The sequence below is a fragment of the Schistocerca serialis genome, chromosome 2 (genome assembly GCF_023864345.2).
Source record: "Schistocerca serialis cubense isolate TAMUIC-IGC-003099 chromosome 2, iqSchSeri2.2, whole genome shotgun sequence".
Lineage (NCBI taxonomy): Eukaryota > Metazoa > Arthropoda > Insecta > Orthoptera > Acrididae > Schistocerca > Schistocerca serialis.
The window spans coordinates 916,640,054-916,656,196 of NC_064639.1; the positions used below are offsets into that span (position 1 = coordinate 916,640,054).

The 16,143-nt window shown below is 37.0% G+C and overlaps 1 protein-coding gene across 1 annotated transcript in view; it reads left to right on the forward strand.

Moving 5' to 3' along the window:
- LOC126458282 (sterol O-acyltransferase 2-like) overlaps positions 1 to 12,433 on the forward strand; it is a 163,536-nt gene extending 151,103 nt beyond the window's left edge. Inside the window, exons 10-11 of the mRNA XM_050095213.1 lie at positions 3,318 to 3,457; positions 10,155 to 12,433. Of these exons, the coding sequence (XP_049951170.1) occupies positions 3,318 to 3,457; positions 10,155 to 10,217 (203 nt within the window). The 3' untranslated portion in view covers positions 10,218 to 12,433. The remainder of the gene's footprint in view (positions 1 to 3,317; positions 3,458 to 10,154) is intronic.
- Positions 12,434 to 16,143: the final 3,710 nt, after the last annotated feature.

Below are 16,143 nucleotides of genomic sequence, written 5' to 3' on the forward strand. Positions count from 1 at the left end.
TTTTTGAGTAGGTATATTTTTCGCTTATTTTGGGAGAATTTCGTAGTTATAGTATTTAGTCTCACTACAGCCAGCCTGTGCTCACTTACCCCTTTATCCATATTAATGCTTGTTATTAGCTCAGGATTATTTGTTGCTACGAGGTCAAGTGTGTTCTCACAACATGTTACTATTAGAGTGGGCTCAAGAACTAACTGCTCAAAATAATTTTCAGAGAAGACATTTAGCATACTTTTGGATGATTATTTATGCATATCTCCAGATTTAAACATGTATTTTCACCAACATGTAGAAGGTAAATTGTAATCACCACCAGTAGGCTTAAGTTTTCCTTTAAACTTCCAGCAGTTGTATCATCTGACTTGGGAGGTTGGTAAAAGGATCCGATTATTATTTTATCACGGTTGTCAAGAATGACCTCTACCCATACTAACTCATGGAACTACCTATTTCAATTATGCAAAGAGATAAACTACTTCCAACAACAAACATGCCACCACCAACTGTGTCCTTTCTGAACACTGTTAGGTTCTTCACAAAACTTTCAGCTAAACTTATCTCAGGCTTTAGCCAGCTTTCAGTGCCCATAATGATTTGAGCATCAGCACTTTCTTCTAACACTTGTAGCTCTAGTACTTCCCCAACACAGCTATGACAATATACAACTATTATACCAATGGTTTCTATATCTATGTTCTTCCTGTATTTCACTTGCACCCTCTCAGAGGAAAACCCTTTTTGTGTTTCCCCAATGCTCTCTAACCAAAACAACTGCCCAGTCCATGCCACAAAGCCCCAGCTACCCATGTAACCAACTCCTGTATGTAATGGACTCCTGACACATTTAGAGGAATTGGCAGCCTACATGGTCACAGAACCATCTGAGCCTCCGATTTAGACCCTCCTCTGTGTCAGAGGTCCAATATCAGTCCAGTCAACTATGCTGCAAACAGTAAGCCCTGTTTTCATTTTACAAGCAAGACTGGCAGCCTTTACGACTTCTGATAGCTGCTCAAAACCAGAGAGAATCTCTTCCAAACCAAAGTGACATATGTCATTGGTACCACCTGCAGTTAGCTGCATCCTGTGATCTTAGTGGCATCTGGAAGGACCCATTCTGCATCTGAAATGACTCCACTTGATAGGCACAAAGACTCCACATTGGCTTTCTTCATCTCCTTGGCAAGGGGCTCCACTGGGCAGCCATGTCGCCAAGGGGCTCCACTGGAGCTCCCAACTACCAATAATCCCATCCTCTGTGCTTGCCCGAATCTTTCAGGCTGAAATGTTTCCTCTGATACAGGACAAGCAATTGCATCTGGCAGAAGCACAGGGTCAGCCAAAGACAGCACCTGGAACCTGTTTTCCAGCCTTACTTTTGGCCTCCGAGGCAACGTCCCACTTGACCACGGTTGTGCGGTCAGCCTCAGTACAAGCAATAACTGGGCTGGCCACAAGTGCAGACTGATCAGCGGACTCAAGGGTCATGTGGATGTCCACTGGACCCCCACAACTGGCCCACAACAGGGATGCCCATCCACTACAGCCTCATGCTGTGTAACCAAAGTCATCACAGCCTGGAGCTGATAGTAAAGTATCACGAACTTGGCGTGCATCTACACATAGCAATCACAGCCCCTAGGCATACAAATGACCATGGAAAACTACACTACTCTACACAGACAAACAAAGGATATCAAATTGTGCTATGGGACTCTACTACTGTAGACACTGATGAAGACACCAGAAATGTGTCCAATAAATTGGATTAATGCACAAGGATGGAAAAACTAAACTGTCAAAGCACTCAAGTGAGACTAAATAATGCTCTCCTGATCAGGAACTTCTAATATGTCACAAAATCATTTTACTTTCTGACACAGATATGAGAACTGTGTCATAAATATTAAATTAACATCCAGAAATTCAAGAAATTAAGATATCGAAGCACACAGATGAAGCTACATAATTTGCTCCCAGTTAGATGCAAATATGTATTTGTGTGTACTCATGATAAGAAATTTCAAACTGCATGGAACTTGCATATTAAACCCGGATGGCCATTAGAAAGGCTATTCATGTTTGGTCTGCTGATATCATAAAGATGAGAGATGCTGCTTTATGTTTGATTATTTATTTATTCATTCTGCAATACACACACTAAACTGCATATGCTTCCTAATAATTTTAGTGAGCTTCTACAAATAAAATGTACACAAATTAGTGTCTGAAGAAATAAAGCCAGTTCTAATTTTTTATCCTAAATAAGTAAATAAAAATAAAAATTTAAAACTTATTTACAACCAACTGTGAATCTTAGAAATGTGTTAATTTCCATAAATGTGGCAAATCATAATTATTTTCATATCAGCAGAGCCAATGTGGATGGCCTTCCTAATTGCCATTTGGTGTAAATACAAAGCACTCACTCCGTCTTCAGGCCACAAGTGGCCCATCGGGACCATCCGACCACCGTGTCATCCTCGGTTGAGGATGCGGATAGGAGGGGCATGTGGTCAGCACACCACTCTCCCGGTCGTTATGATGGTTTTCTTTGACCGGAGCCGCTACTGTTCGGTCGAGTAGCTCCTCATTTGGCATCACGAGGCTGAGTGCACCCCAAGAAATGGCAACAGCGCATGGTGGCTGAATGGTCACCCATCCAAGTGCCGGCCACGCCTGACAGCGCTTAACTTCGGTGATCTCACGGGAACTGGTGTATCCAATGCGGCACGGCCGTTGCCCGTAAATACAAAAGTTCTATGCAATTGAAATTTGTCATATTCATGAGTATATGCAAATATGTATATGTAACAAATATGTACCTCGTAAACAAATATGTGTGTTTTAAATGTCTTCTACTCCATATACTGTATTCTAACCTTTAGACATAAGAGGAATCAAGTCACCATGTCTCAATGGTACGTTTAATCTGTGCCAATATATGTTACTTTTGGTGGCATTAATAACATGTTACATACATGAGGTATATGTGTTAATGACCATAAAAGTGGCAGTTATAATTTTAATTTGTAATTTTACTAGGTCTTTTAAAAATTATTTTAATAACCAGGTGTGGTGTTTTAGACTTCTATGTGTGACACTGTGGCCCTTCACTACTTCATGTAAGTTAGCATGTTGTACGTCAAATTTGTGATGTTACCTTATTGTATGGTTGTGTAACACATTGTGTTCTAGAGTTTTGAAGATGCTTGTATTGGATGAGTGAAACATTTAAAAAAAAACTAATTTTAACAGTATTACTTGCTTATTATTATTATGATTATTATTATTATTATTATTATTATTATTTACAGTGGGCCTAGTGTTTGTAACACATGATCGGCTGCCAGGTGGCAACCTATTAATGTGGTTGCTCATCACAACAGGAACAGGTCTCCTTACCAGTCTCTACATGATGGAGTGGTTTGCTCGACGCCACTGCCCTCGGTTTATTGTGAGTATGGTGCACCCAGCTACAGGTTTAAACTAAAATTGTAAACTAATGAATTTATTTTAGTTAAAGATTAGAGTTCACTATCTCTGTACTCTCCTTCTTAGGACATTTATGAGGAGCATAAACACCTTGCTAGAATGTCCTCTGCCATAACATTCTGCTCAAAAAATTAGAAAGACAGGGAGGAAGAAGAGTAGGACATAGGTAGACAAGTCTGAACCTAAAAAATGCCACAGGCAGAAGGTATCACTTCAGTATGAATTCATAACTAAGAATGAAACAGGATACAACAACTTCCTTTCTTGTGAATTAGCAATAAAATATGGTGTACTGCAATCCTAGGTCCTCTATTCTTCTTGATTCATGTGAACAACTTCCTGAATATATGAGTCCCCAAAAAACTATTCTATTTTTCAATGACACTAGCATATTGTTTATTGGATCCAACCTAGAAACCTTGCTGTCAACAGTAGAAAGTTGTATGAAAAGACTTCCTGAGTGGTATACCAGAAACAAACTCATTACAAGTACTGAGAAAAAATGTGTGTCAACTTTCATTTGTTTCCTCCATCTAATCAAACATCTGTTCAAACATGATTAAAAAATTATCCTCTAGAAAATGTCAAAAAATTTTTGGGTATGTGGATTTAACAAGATTTAAAGTGGGACACACACAAATAATTTGTATAGGAAAATCTCATCCTTGTGCTGTGGTCTAAGAATATTAAAGTCAACAACAAGAAAAACAACAGTACTGCAGGCATACTATATGCAGTTCCACTCACTGCTTCGATATTTTATCATTTTCTGGGGACACTCAACTCACAATGTAAAAGTTTTTAGAATTCAAGCAAGAGCTCTAAGCATAATTTGTGGCCTTGGAAAGATAGTCCTGTAAATCTCATTTCATTTTACTGAAATTTGTGTTACGAATGTTTTAGTTTATTCATTTGTGAAACTATCGTCTTCGATAGATTACCTTTTACAAGCAGGCAGACTACTACAAACAAAACTCTACATGACTATTGTACCAGAGGGAAATCAAATGTACGTCAAAAATGTCACAGAACAATATTTAAAATTAAACTAAAGTCATTTATAATGAAGCACTGTTTCTATTCCATAAAAGAATTTCTGTATATGTAAAAATTATTTAATTGGATACATAAAAAGTCTACTCACCAAGCAGTCGCAGGACACACATAAAAGAGGTTGTAATTGGCAAGTTTTCTGAGCCAGTGGCTCCTTCTTCAGGCAGAAGGGTTGAAGGGGAATGAAGAGGGGTGAAGAAAAGGACTGGAGAGGTCTAGAAAAAGGGGTAGATTTTGGAAAAGTCACCCAGAACTGCAGGTCAGGGGAGACTTACCAAATGGGGTGAGAAGGAAAGACGGATGTCGGGGACTGCATCAGATGAGATTTGAAAACCTGAAAGCTTGAAGGTGGAAGACAGGGTAATACGCAGACAGAGATTACTGCTTCAACATCATGCATCAGTTAATAAGAATGAAAAGCTAAGTGCATTGTAAGTAACAGAGGTGGCAGGCGGCAGTGAAAAACAGACTGGGAAAGACAATGAAAGATGTAGAAAACTAAAACAGAGTGAAGCAAAGAGTAGGTACAGTGAAGAAATGCTTAGATGGAGCAAATTAATGTAAATTAAGGCCAGGTGGGTGGTGAGAACCAGTGACATGTTGTAGTGCTAGATCCCACCTGCGGAGTTATGAGAAACTGGTGCCTTGGGGAAGAATCCAGATGGCACGTGTGGTGAAACAGGTGCCGAGGTCATGAATGTCACATCGTAGAGCATGTTCTGCAAAAGGATATTGTGAGTTGCCAGTATACACCCTCTGCCAATGCCCATTCATCACAATTGATAATTTGTTGATAGTCATGCCGATGTAGAAGGCCAAACAGTGTTTACATAACAGCTGGTATATGATGTGTTGTTTCGCAGGTGGCTGTCCCTTTGATAAAATACATTTTGCCAGTTACAGGGCTGTTATAGGTGGCGGTAGGAGGGTGCAGATGGCAAGTTTTGCACTGGGGTTGGTCACAGGGGTAGGAGCCATAGGGTAGGAAGATGGGTGCAGAAGGAGCATAGTGTCTGACAAGAATATTGCGGAGATTGGGAGGGTATGGAAAGCTATTCTAGGTGAGGTGGGCAAAATTTCAGACAGAATGGATTTTAGGAAGTAATGGCCCTGTCGAAGTAGCTGATTAACACTTTACAGACCAGGATAATACTTAATCACCAATGATGAGCTTCAAAGTTGTTTTTTGGAGGGATCAGTAGTACCGGCATTGGATGTGATAGCCCAGGAAATCTTTTTAATCAGGCTGGTGGGATAATTAAGTGGAGTGAAGGCTGAGGTGAGAATGGTGGCAAATTGCTGTAAAGAGTCTGCAACCGAACAAATACTTCCGTCAACATTAAATCTACCAACAAACAGCGGTACTTACATTTTGACAGTTGCCATCCTTTCCATGTCAAACATTCCCTCCCATTCAGCCTTTGCATCCGAGGCAAACATATTTGTTCAGATGCAGACTCTTTATAGCAATATAATTAAACAAACCTTTCATTCTTAACACAACCAAAACTGTTTTTGGAGAAGGTAGTCAGTGAAAAATTGTCAGGAGACCTCTTTCAAACAACAGTGTGTAATTTAGGATGAAAGAAATGTCTCTGCATGTAAAAGAACAGCTAGTTAAGACTGAAAATGTCTCCATTTTTGTCTTATAGTGTAGAGATTCTACTGATACAGCTCAGCATCGTCACTTAACAGTATATGATTGTTTTGTGGATGAGGCAGAGATGAAACAATTGCTGTTTTCTAAAAACATCATCAAATTTTTCTGATGTATTTCCTGCTGGAAAAAAATACTAATCTTATTGGCTCTCACTGTAGGATTTACAGACAGTTGCTCTCTTCTAAAGCCAAAACACCTAGAAACTGATCATTGCACTGAAAGTGGCTATCAGTGCAAGTAATAAAATTAAGTGCTATGAATCTTTTTCTTTGTTCTATGTAATGACCTTAATGCTGAACACCAGTCTTTAATCTTTCATCTACAAGTCTGATGACTTTCAAAGGACAATATGCTTAGCAGGGTGCACAAATTGAAATCAGATGTAGAACTATTTATATTCAGTCAAAGGAAAGCTGAGCATCATTCAATCACTGATGACAGCTTCACATTTTCAGTAGTATACCTTGCAGACTTTTTTGAAATCCTGAATAATCTGCATTTGCATCTACGAGGTAGAAATACCACAATAATGGATTCCAGTGATGCCGTAAGGGCATTCTTGGAAAAGAGAGAACTATGGAAGTGTCACCTGAATGCTCCCATTGCTAACTTTTTGCCATTCCCTCGATTCAGTGATCTTTCAGATAGGCAAGAGTGCAATGTCCATGAGTGGAGGGTCACCATCAGTAAATCCTCGGAATGGCTTTGAGAAGAGTTCATACTTTATTTTCCTTGTCTGTCTTCAGAAGACTGGCAGTGCAAATTAGCAAGATTACCCTTCACAACTGACATGCAAGCCCTTCCTGATGCAATACACAAGGATCCAATTAAACTGAAATGAAATGTGATTAGAGTGCTGAAGAACAATTTCAATAAACTAGGTTGTTAGAATTTTTGATCAATTTCCCTGCATCCAGAGGTGGCAAAGGAAGCCTTAAAAGTCCTCATACAGTCTTCAGTTATCATATACATATCTATTAGAGACTGGAATCTCACCTCTAGCCATTGTGGGGAAAAAAAAAATTGCCTGAACATGTATAAGGACCTTAGATGTGCTTTAACTAGTTTGAAACCACACATTCAGGAACTGGTTAATGAAAGCAATTTCAACTGTTTCGCTGATGTTCCGAATTTCTCTTTCTCTCTCTCTCTCTCTCTCTCTCTCTCTCTTTTTTAAGTTACATGTGAAAATCACTGCCCAAGCAAGAAAAATATCATTAGATATTTAAGTAAGACAGATGTTTCTACTTTGGCTGTCAGGTTCTTTGAAACATAAGTATTGTATTACTAAGAGAATACAGATTAATGCCAAATAAAGTTTTTTGGAAGAATAAAACAAAAGTTAATAAAATAAACAAACATAGGGGCATCAGATATTCAGCAGTTGCAAAGGTGGCAACAGGTATAACAAACAGGTTTAGAACCACTGGACTAAACAGTGTTGATACCATCAAACTTCTGTGCAGAATTTCAGCTTTCTATGTATCTGGTAGGATTCCTACACCACAGCTTACATGTTTTTTTGTGCCATATTTATCATAGATGACCTTTGCTGAAAAACTTAACATTCCAGTGCTTCCCACAGATAGAATTTAGGATGATTTAGGTTTGTAAAACGCAATAGGTATTCAACAATACCTCTCCACCCTACCCATCAATCAATTAGAGGGTCATATAAGTATGCCCTAACATCTCAGTGGCAGTGAGATAAAGTGTAATTTTGTTGTAGGTAACAATCTGTCATCTTCATAGACCTCTTCTATATCAGGAAGTTATGGAAGTTTGAAATATATCAGAAACACCTGTTGAGTTAAAATACTTTAAAGGAAGAATAGACTATCCCAACTACATGATGACTAACCACACATCAGTTCTTCACAGATCCACCTCTGGCTTGAAAAAATGGATTCACAGAAGCTACAAACAACTGAGACTAAGGCAGCTTTTTAGTTTTATTGCACTTCATATGACCAGAGAAACTCCTTATTCTTGAAACAGGCCTATATGCTTTCAAACAACTCACTACTGAAGCCTTTTGTTTATGTTATACTCACTCATAGCATCTGGTTACCTTGAAATAAATACTTCCATTTTGCGGCCTTCAGAGCCTCCTATAGACTTAATTTACTTACCTCACTTTAATGTGTATCACTGACTCCCAAATATTTTCAATGTTCTTGTGAAGTTTTACATCACCATAGAACAGGGCTATCAATTTTTACTGTATATGGTTACCAAGATCTTTACAATGTGCAAAAATGAACAGTACCATGTATTCAAAGTACCACAAATATGAGAAGTTTTAAAATTTTTTTGTCATTGCTCTTGCATTTCTTTAATATAAAAACACTTGCAGTATAACTTCAATATAGTTTTGCACCAACTGAAGGGAAATCTCATCTCAGCCATCCTTGTTTTTGTTGCACTGTGTAGTGGAAAATAAAATAGAAAAAGAGAAGAAAAGAAAAGGAAAGATTGGAAATGTGGGAAGAAATGGTGAATAAAAAGGGGGTTTTAAAATCGTAAATGACCGTGAAAAAAAGGAAAGAATGTAACACAAATCGGACTTTTTGTTACAGAAAAGCTATCGGACTTCGTGATTCGGAAAAGCTATTGTTGGGGTGGTCCTTGTGGCGTTTTTGAGCAAAAGTTAAACCAATTTCCACTACAAAACTTAATGAAAAGAAACAGAGAATAACAAAACGTAACTGACAGGGGTAAGTGGCGTAGATAAATCATCCTTTACCAGGTTAACTTGTCTTCTTTCGTGCGGTGTCCAGGTCTTCAAAAATCTCCTTCATTTCTGCTTGAAAAGTTGGCTCCGAAATCTTGCAATAAGTTTCATTGTCCAGGAATTTCTAATGTACACAAAAACCGTCTTGATATTAAATGCAATTTATTTTAGTTGCTTCTCTCCATCCTCCGAATTTCATAACAACTTCCACAATGTCTACGCATTAATAAGTTTTTTCGTCTTAATCAGATCGCGTCTGCCTTAAGCTTCGGCTATCAAGAGACAATTGAAACGGATAGAAAACAAAAAAAGAGTTACAATTTTAGTAGTTTCTCTGCCGTCGAGTGCTCGTACCGCTGCGACGGGATATTTTTTATCTGAGGGAATGAGTGTAGCGCGGCGAAATTCAAAGTCCCGCTACAACTGTCTTCTGTTTGTACCATGCATACTGATTATGTGTTCTTGGCATTAGCTGGGACAATAATACACTAAACTGCTGCATACAAATCTTAAATATGTTTAATTTTATTCCAAGTTATAGACTATAGAAGAGTGAGTATGTTTGTTTGGATTCTCTCATCTAATACTTGAGTTGGGACAGCTGTCACTGTTGTACGATGGAATGTAACAATATTACAAAAAGAATACTTGTTGCTCATCATATAGCAGAGACACTGAGTCACAGTTAGACACAACAAAAACTGTCAGAAAGTGAGCTTTTGGCCAACAAGGCCTTTATTGGAAATACACACACACTCTCATTGTCACTCTCACTCTCTCTCACTCTCACTCTCACTCATACTCATACTTGTACTCATAGTCAAACTTATAAGACCACAGTCTCTGGCTGCAGGACCTCAGCCGCCTGAGACTGTAGTCATGTGCATGGGAGTTGCATTTGCACGAGTGCATTTGTATATGTCGTCTATTTACAACAAAGGGCTTGTTGGCTGAAGGCTCGCTTTCTGACAGTCTTCTTTTTGTGCCTATCTGTGACTCACCATCTCTGCTATATGGTGAATAGCAACTATCCTTCTCATAATATCATTACATGCGTGATGACAAACATCATTAGCAGGAGATCTCAGCATCATGCACACCCAGAATCATTCTCTTACACAGTATTTCAGTTTACAGAAATGGTCACCTAGTGCTAACCACAAAACTATAGCATCCAAACTTACATTGTTTTAATGGATTTTGTTTTTCCAGGATTCTACATGGGACTTCTTTGTGCCAAGATCATGGTTCTGTTCTCCACTCACATCTGAGTAACAATAGTTCGTGTACCGTAAGTTAAGCAGGACTTCATTTTGAAGATAGCTTTCAAAAGTGCATCAGTCCTTTCTTGTAATTGTGAATACTCAAAAGAACATAACTTTTAACATGAGATTATATCAGTGGACTGGAATAAAGTATTTTTGTAGTGTATATATACAGATATTTTAATTGAATTGTAGTAAGTCCATTTTGTTACAATGTTCGTAGTTTGCTGCAATGTGAACTCCGTGATAAATGTGACTGTGAAAGTTGTACATATTGTATGTGATGTACTTTTACACTTTAGTGGTGTGAAATGTTTTTATGTGTATGACATTTGTAATGTTCTTATTTTGGTATTTTTACTTATTAGTGATGTAGTATCAATTAGCATGACTTTCTGTGCTGTCCTTGTACTATACTTTACCATTTTTTCCCTAAGCCCTTTGCATTGATTTTAATGAACAAAGACTGAAGGTACTGTGTTAAGACAAATACTGATGACCATGACAGTACAGAAAATTCTGTTAATACATTTATGTACATAAGTAAATGATAGAATTTTGTCTATAGTTATAAATGTGCAAATTTGTTTGACATTTAGAGAAGTAAGTAAATATAACACAGATATATATTTGCTACCAAATGTACATTATCATAGGTCATAAACGACTCCACACCACATTATAGCTTCCTTTTTAAAAAATGTAGGAACTGCTATCACCTAACTGTTGCATTACATGGCTGTATTACAGGAGGACATCTGAATTAGCATCTTGTTGATGTTCTCTTAAAAACTAACAGTCAGTGCATAGGGGGCACAATCATGGTACTTCATTCTTAATCAAGACTTCTATATCAGTTGATTCATTTAACTTAAGATCAACAAAGCTGTCACATCCTGTGGATTTTCGTTTGATGGCCTGGTGTCTAGCTCCTGCCTACATAGTTTTGGCAAAAGCAGCTGCCTTCTCCTGCCTGAGCATTTGGTGGTTCTCATGCTAGAGTAAGACTCATGGTTAGTGCCACACAGTCACACCACCACCTACATACTTCCACAGCCAACATCATTTCCACCATCAGAGCGCAGCTGGCTCCAAAGTTCCTTTGCTTTGAGGTTTCTGCACTCCTATCCTCTTTCTTAACAAATGTAGCTCCTCAGCAACTTGGATCCATGAAGCTCTGTGTAATACACATTTCCCAGATACAATATTACCCAACTGCTTCTTGTATGCTACAGGTGAGATGCACTGCAGAGGGATCAAAGACAATCCGACAGCTGACACAAGGCCACTCAGGTCCATGGCCATTTTGACTTATCAACTACTGTCATTCATGTTGAACAGCATTATTTTGGACAGTTGTTTCACGTTGTCTAATCTGTGGGTACATAATGTCAACCAGTCACTTTGAAGGCTCCATATTATGTGTTATACTTGACTTTATCACAGAAGAAAATTTTGTTAGTTCTTCACATTCCCAGTGGAAAAGACTTTCAGATAAACTGATAATATTGTCATGGTGTAGCATTTCAATCCCAGTAACATCAGTATCATTTAGTTTAGTTGGCAATCCCTTAGTAAACACTTGATGTGATACTATTTGTACTGAAGTTTTGTTTTGTCATCACTGAATGTCACAGTTGTGTTAAAGTTTTGAGTACTGTAATACTTTCAAGTAATCTGACAAAAGCTTGAAGTGTTATGATTAAGCAACATTTGAGATCCTACCTGTCTTGCATTCTGTTTTCCAACTTAACAAATTGCTTTTGCAGCAAATGAAACATTTTATAAAATGAAATTTTAACCAAATGGTGGGGCATAGGAAGTTTTTTATTTTTTATTTAATGAACATTATTTCATATCAGGGCTTCATAACTTCTCATCTTTCACTCAATGTAAGAAGAAACAGGATCAAAAATTGATAGTATTGTTTTATGCAGGCAACTGAATGCACATAATCCAGATCAAGATTTGTCTTAATCAGTCATTACATGCATTTTTTCTGCACTTTAAGAGCTGATTTTGTTTCTTATTTAAGAAAGTTTTCCAAATCCAATCATGATTGTAAGTTAGTATCAGCTTGACAGTGGTGTTGCACTACAGAGCCTGCAAAGTTTTTTCAACCCAAGAAAACTGTTCCACTGTAGTTTGGGCCTAATCAGTTTACGTTATTATAATAAAGACAGCTCAGGTTACATATATAATTACTTTTGAATGCATTACGGGAACAGCAGTGATCAATGTCTTGTAAATAATTACTATTAAAAACAGTCTTGATCACGATTTATTTAACAAGGTGACTGGTTTCGACCAGTGGTCATCTTCAGACCATTGAGTAGGAACCCCTTTCTGTTGGAGAATCACAACTCATTGTGATTCTCCAACAGAAAGGGGTTCCTACTCAATGGTCTGAAGATGACCACAGTAGTGGTCGAAACCGGTCACCTTGTTAAATAAATCGTGATCAAGACTGTTTTTAATAGTAATTATTTACATATATAAGCAGATAACATGACAGTTTCTTTGAGTTTAACAATATAGCCCTTCAGACAATTCACTAATAGTAGTACCTACTTCTGTTGCCCAAGATCTGATTTGACTGTCGAAGCATACTTGACTGTGAGACCTGAGTTTCTCCTGGCATATGTAATGTTCAAATAAATTAAGAGTGCTTGTTGATGATTTCATCCAGTTGCATCCCCGTAAGTTATTTGAACATCTTGGCTCTCACTAACAATTGGACCTAACTATTAATATATCCTGCAGTGTCTCTATTGTTCTTTCCCCCCTTATTCATTCCTTTAATCTTTTTCTATGTCTTTTTTATACCTTTCTGCACTTCATTTTAATTCTGTTTGCCTGTTGCTGTAGTTACTTGTCTATCTACTTCATTTTGTCTAAATAAATTTTGTTACTCCCTTTTCTTTCTTCTCTTATTTTCTTGTTCAGCTTCAAACATTACTTTTCATTAAACAATTTTTCATACATGCTCAATACTTTCCTGCTTCTGCTGTAATTCAGTTCACAGCTAGTAATTTTGTATTTGCTGTTAGTCCCTGCAGCTGCTGATTCTTAAAATAAAGTTACGTGGTTCCCTTCTGCTGATACTACGACAGAATTTTCGTACCATATTTGTGACTCATATTCATGTTCGACTACTAGATCTTGTATGAAGCAATGTTAAACTCTACGAGCTCAGTCTTACATTGCTATAAATACTTTGCAAACTCCATTTGTTTTATGAAAATTTCAGGAGTCTTTGCATATTTTATGGCTTTCAGATTTCATACTGATATCACAACTGGCAAGAGCTGTTCAAATCCGTTTTTGGTACATTAATTAAAATTTTCCATTGTTCCACTGAATTGCTATAGATAGTTATAAATTTGTTTGCATATGGATCCACTGCCTCAACATATTTTTCAAAAGAAAACATTGTCTGTTATGGGATGCACAATTTTCAGATTATTTGCCACTGGTCAGGTTTGACTTTGTCATTACTAAGCAACATTTAGATAACCTCTGTGCAATATGTTACAGTGGATGTAATATACTAATAAACCCACCAGCCCACATGTGGAACTACTAATAAACATTAATATGACATGTACCAAACAGAAACAGAATGTTTGTGATACATGTGGGAGAACTATGTATAATACGATTTAAGAACATATTTAAGATAAAACCACTGGGAATAGCAATCATTTTACACTTTAACATCAGCTTATTCTTTTGAAATGCCCAAATGTAGGGTTCATATACTGATGGCATGATTCCTTTTATGAGACCACATCAGTCTCAACGTAATTCAGTTCTGAATCTGTCTTGCTCTTACACATGACAAAATGCAGAGAAACAACTTTATTTAGTTCTGATAACTGACCTGCAATTTCTAATTTTTGTATGGGATTATTCAAGTTAGTGACTCTTTTTCAGTTAATTAAAAATAGTAATAGCAAAGTAGAAAATTCCATCCATTTGCAGTAAATTATTCCTGTAATTGTCATGTGCTCATATAACTAAAGTGCAAAACTAGATTTTTAAGAAAACTGGATAGTACGGTCCAGTAGCTCACACAGTTCAGAACGTCACCTCTATTAATGGGCTCACTGTGCCCAAACAGAGAGCACACATAAAGTTTTATTTCAAAAAATTTGAAGCAACTGAAATTAAGTCTCCCTCAGAGTGTTTCCCTGTGTGTGTGTGTGTGTGTGTGTGTGTGTGTGTGTGTGTGTGTGGTCCCGGCAGAGGTTCGAGTCCTCCCTCGGGCATGGGTGTGTGTGTTTGTCCTTAGGATAATTTAGGTTAAGTAGTGTGTAAGCTTAGGGACTGATGACCTTAGCAGTTAAGTCCCATAAGATTTCACACACATTTGAACATTTTGTGTGTGTGTGTGTGTGTGTGTGTGTGTTTCCTTAGTAGATGTTATACCTCATATATTCATTCATTGTGTCATTTCTAGATTTTTTCACAACATAATGAAGAGATGTTGATTACCAACATTATTTGCTCCACCCCGACCACTACCAAAAAAATACTACAAAATTCCATGTTCCTTTGAACTTAAACTGGAAAATATTTTAGTTAAAATGTTAGTAAGGTCTCTGCCAAAATGAATTTTCTTTTCATGTTTGGCAAAATCAATTTTATACACACAAATAATTTTCTAAGGTACTATGCTAATTGTGTGTGACAAATAAATATTTTATGGTTACATTCTTGTTGCTGGTGTAGTCTTGTTGGAACCATTAACGGATTGAATGAAAAACAGTTACAACATATTTTAAAGAGATCAGCCACATAGAAGAGCACTTAAACTTGTTATATTTTAGTGATGGGTTCCACTTAAACATGTGAAGAGTGATGTTATTGACAACTATAACCATCCAGCTGAAACAACCATTAATGAAATGTAAATTTTATATACTCTACTGGCAAGTTTTGTTACACTGTGCAATAAAATTTCTCTGCAGATTTAGTACATAATACATCCAACAAGGTATGGAAACTTAGTTTTTGACAATGGTATCAAATACTGTAAATATTTTAGATAGCAATCCTGATCTTGTTGTTTTTATAGAAAACCCTTCATATTTTATAACAAACCTTGAAGATGTACAAAAGAATTATAAAATATACTGTGTGTTACGCTGATGTTTTTATGACATAAACATTACACTGTGATATGATTTGTAGAGTGAATTTTGTAATTTAATAAATGCTGAAATACTACACACTATTTTCAATTTGTTTCTCATAAGAAAACACATTTTTAGCTGTTTACCCGGTTCACATTTACTCTGTTTAGTAAACCGTCCTTTTTAGTAAAAAATGTTTGGGGACAAAAAAGTTACTTTCAACAATGAATACTGATATATTGAAGAGAATAATGCAATAAGTTGATATTGTATGGAGTGGATATTGTGACTTCCTCAACAAAGAATTTTATTACACTTTTAACATAATATTTTTATAAAACTCTGCAATGTGAAAGCAATATTTGCTGAGAGGAGTACAAGGAGGTTTTGGGCACAAACCAGCCTTTCAGAAGAAGCAAGAATAGAAGACATTGTGAAAACGCGGCACCTGCAACTGAAAAGTTCTACAGACTAAAGTATGTCTCATTGAAATAAAAAATCAGAAATCTTGTGGTGTTGAAAAAGGTCCCAGAAAAAATACATAAAATGCTTTTCTTGCACATCTATAAGGCACAATCAAAAAGTTTCTGTTTGAAGGCCATACTGTACAGAATTAGTATGCCAGTAGAGCAAAATCACCATGAGCATTGAGGCAATCAATGCACGGGGTTGAAGATATTCATTTGGTAAAAGACCATGGCCTGCTGTATGAAGTATTCCACAACTGCATGCTGTACATCCTCATCCAGCAGGAACTGTTGGCCCTTCAAGGGCTTTAAGAGACCAAAGGCATGATAA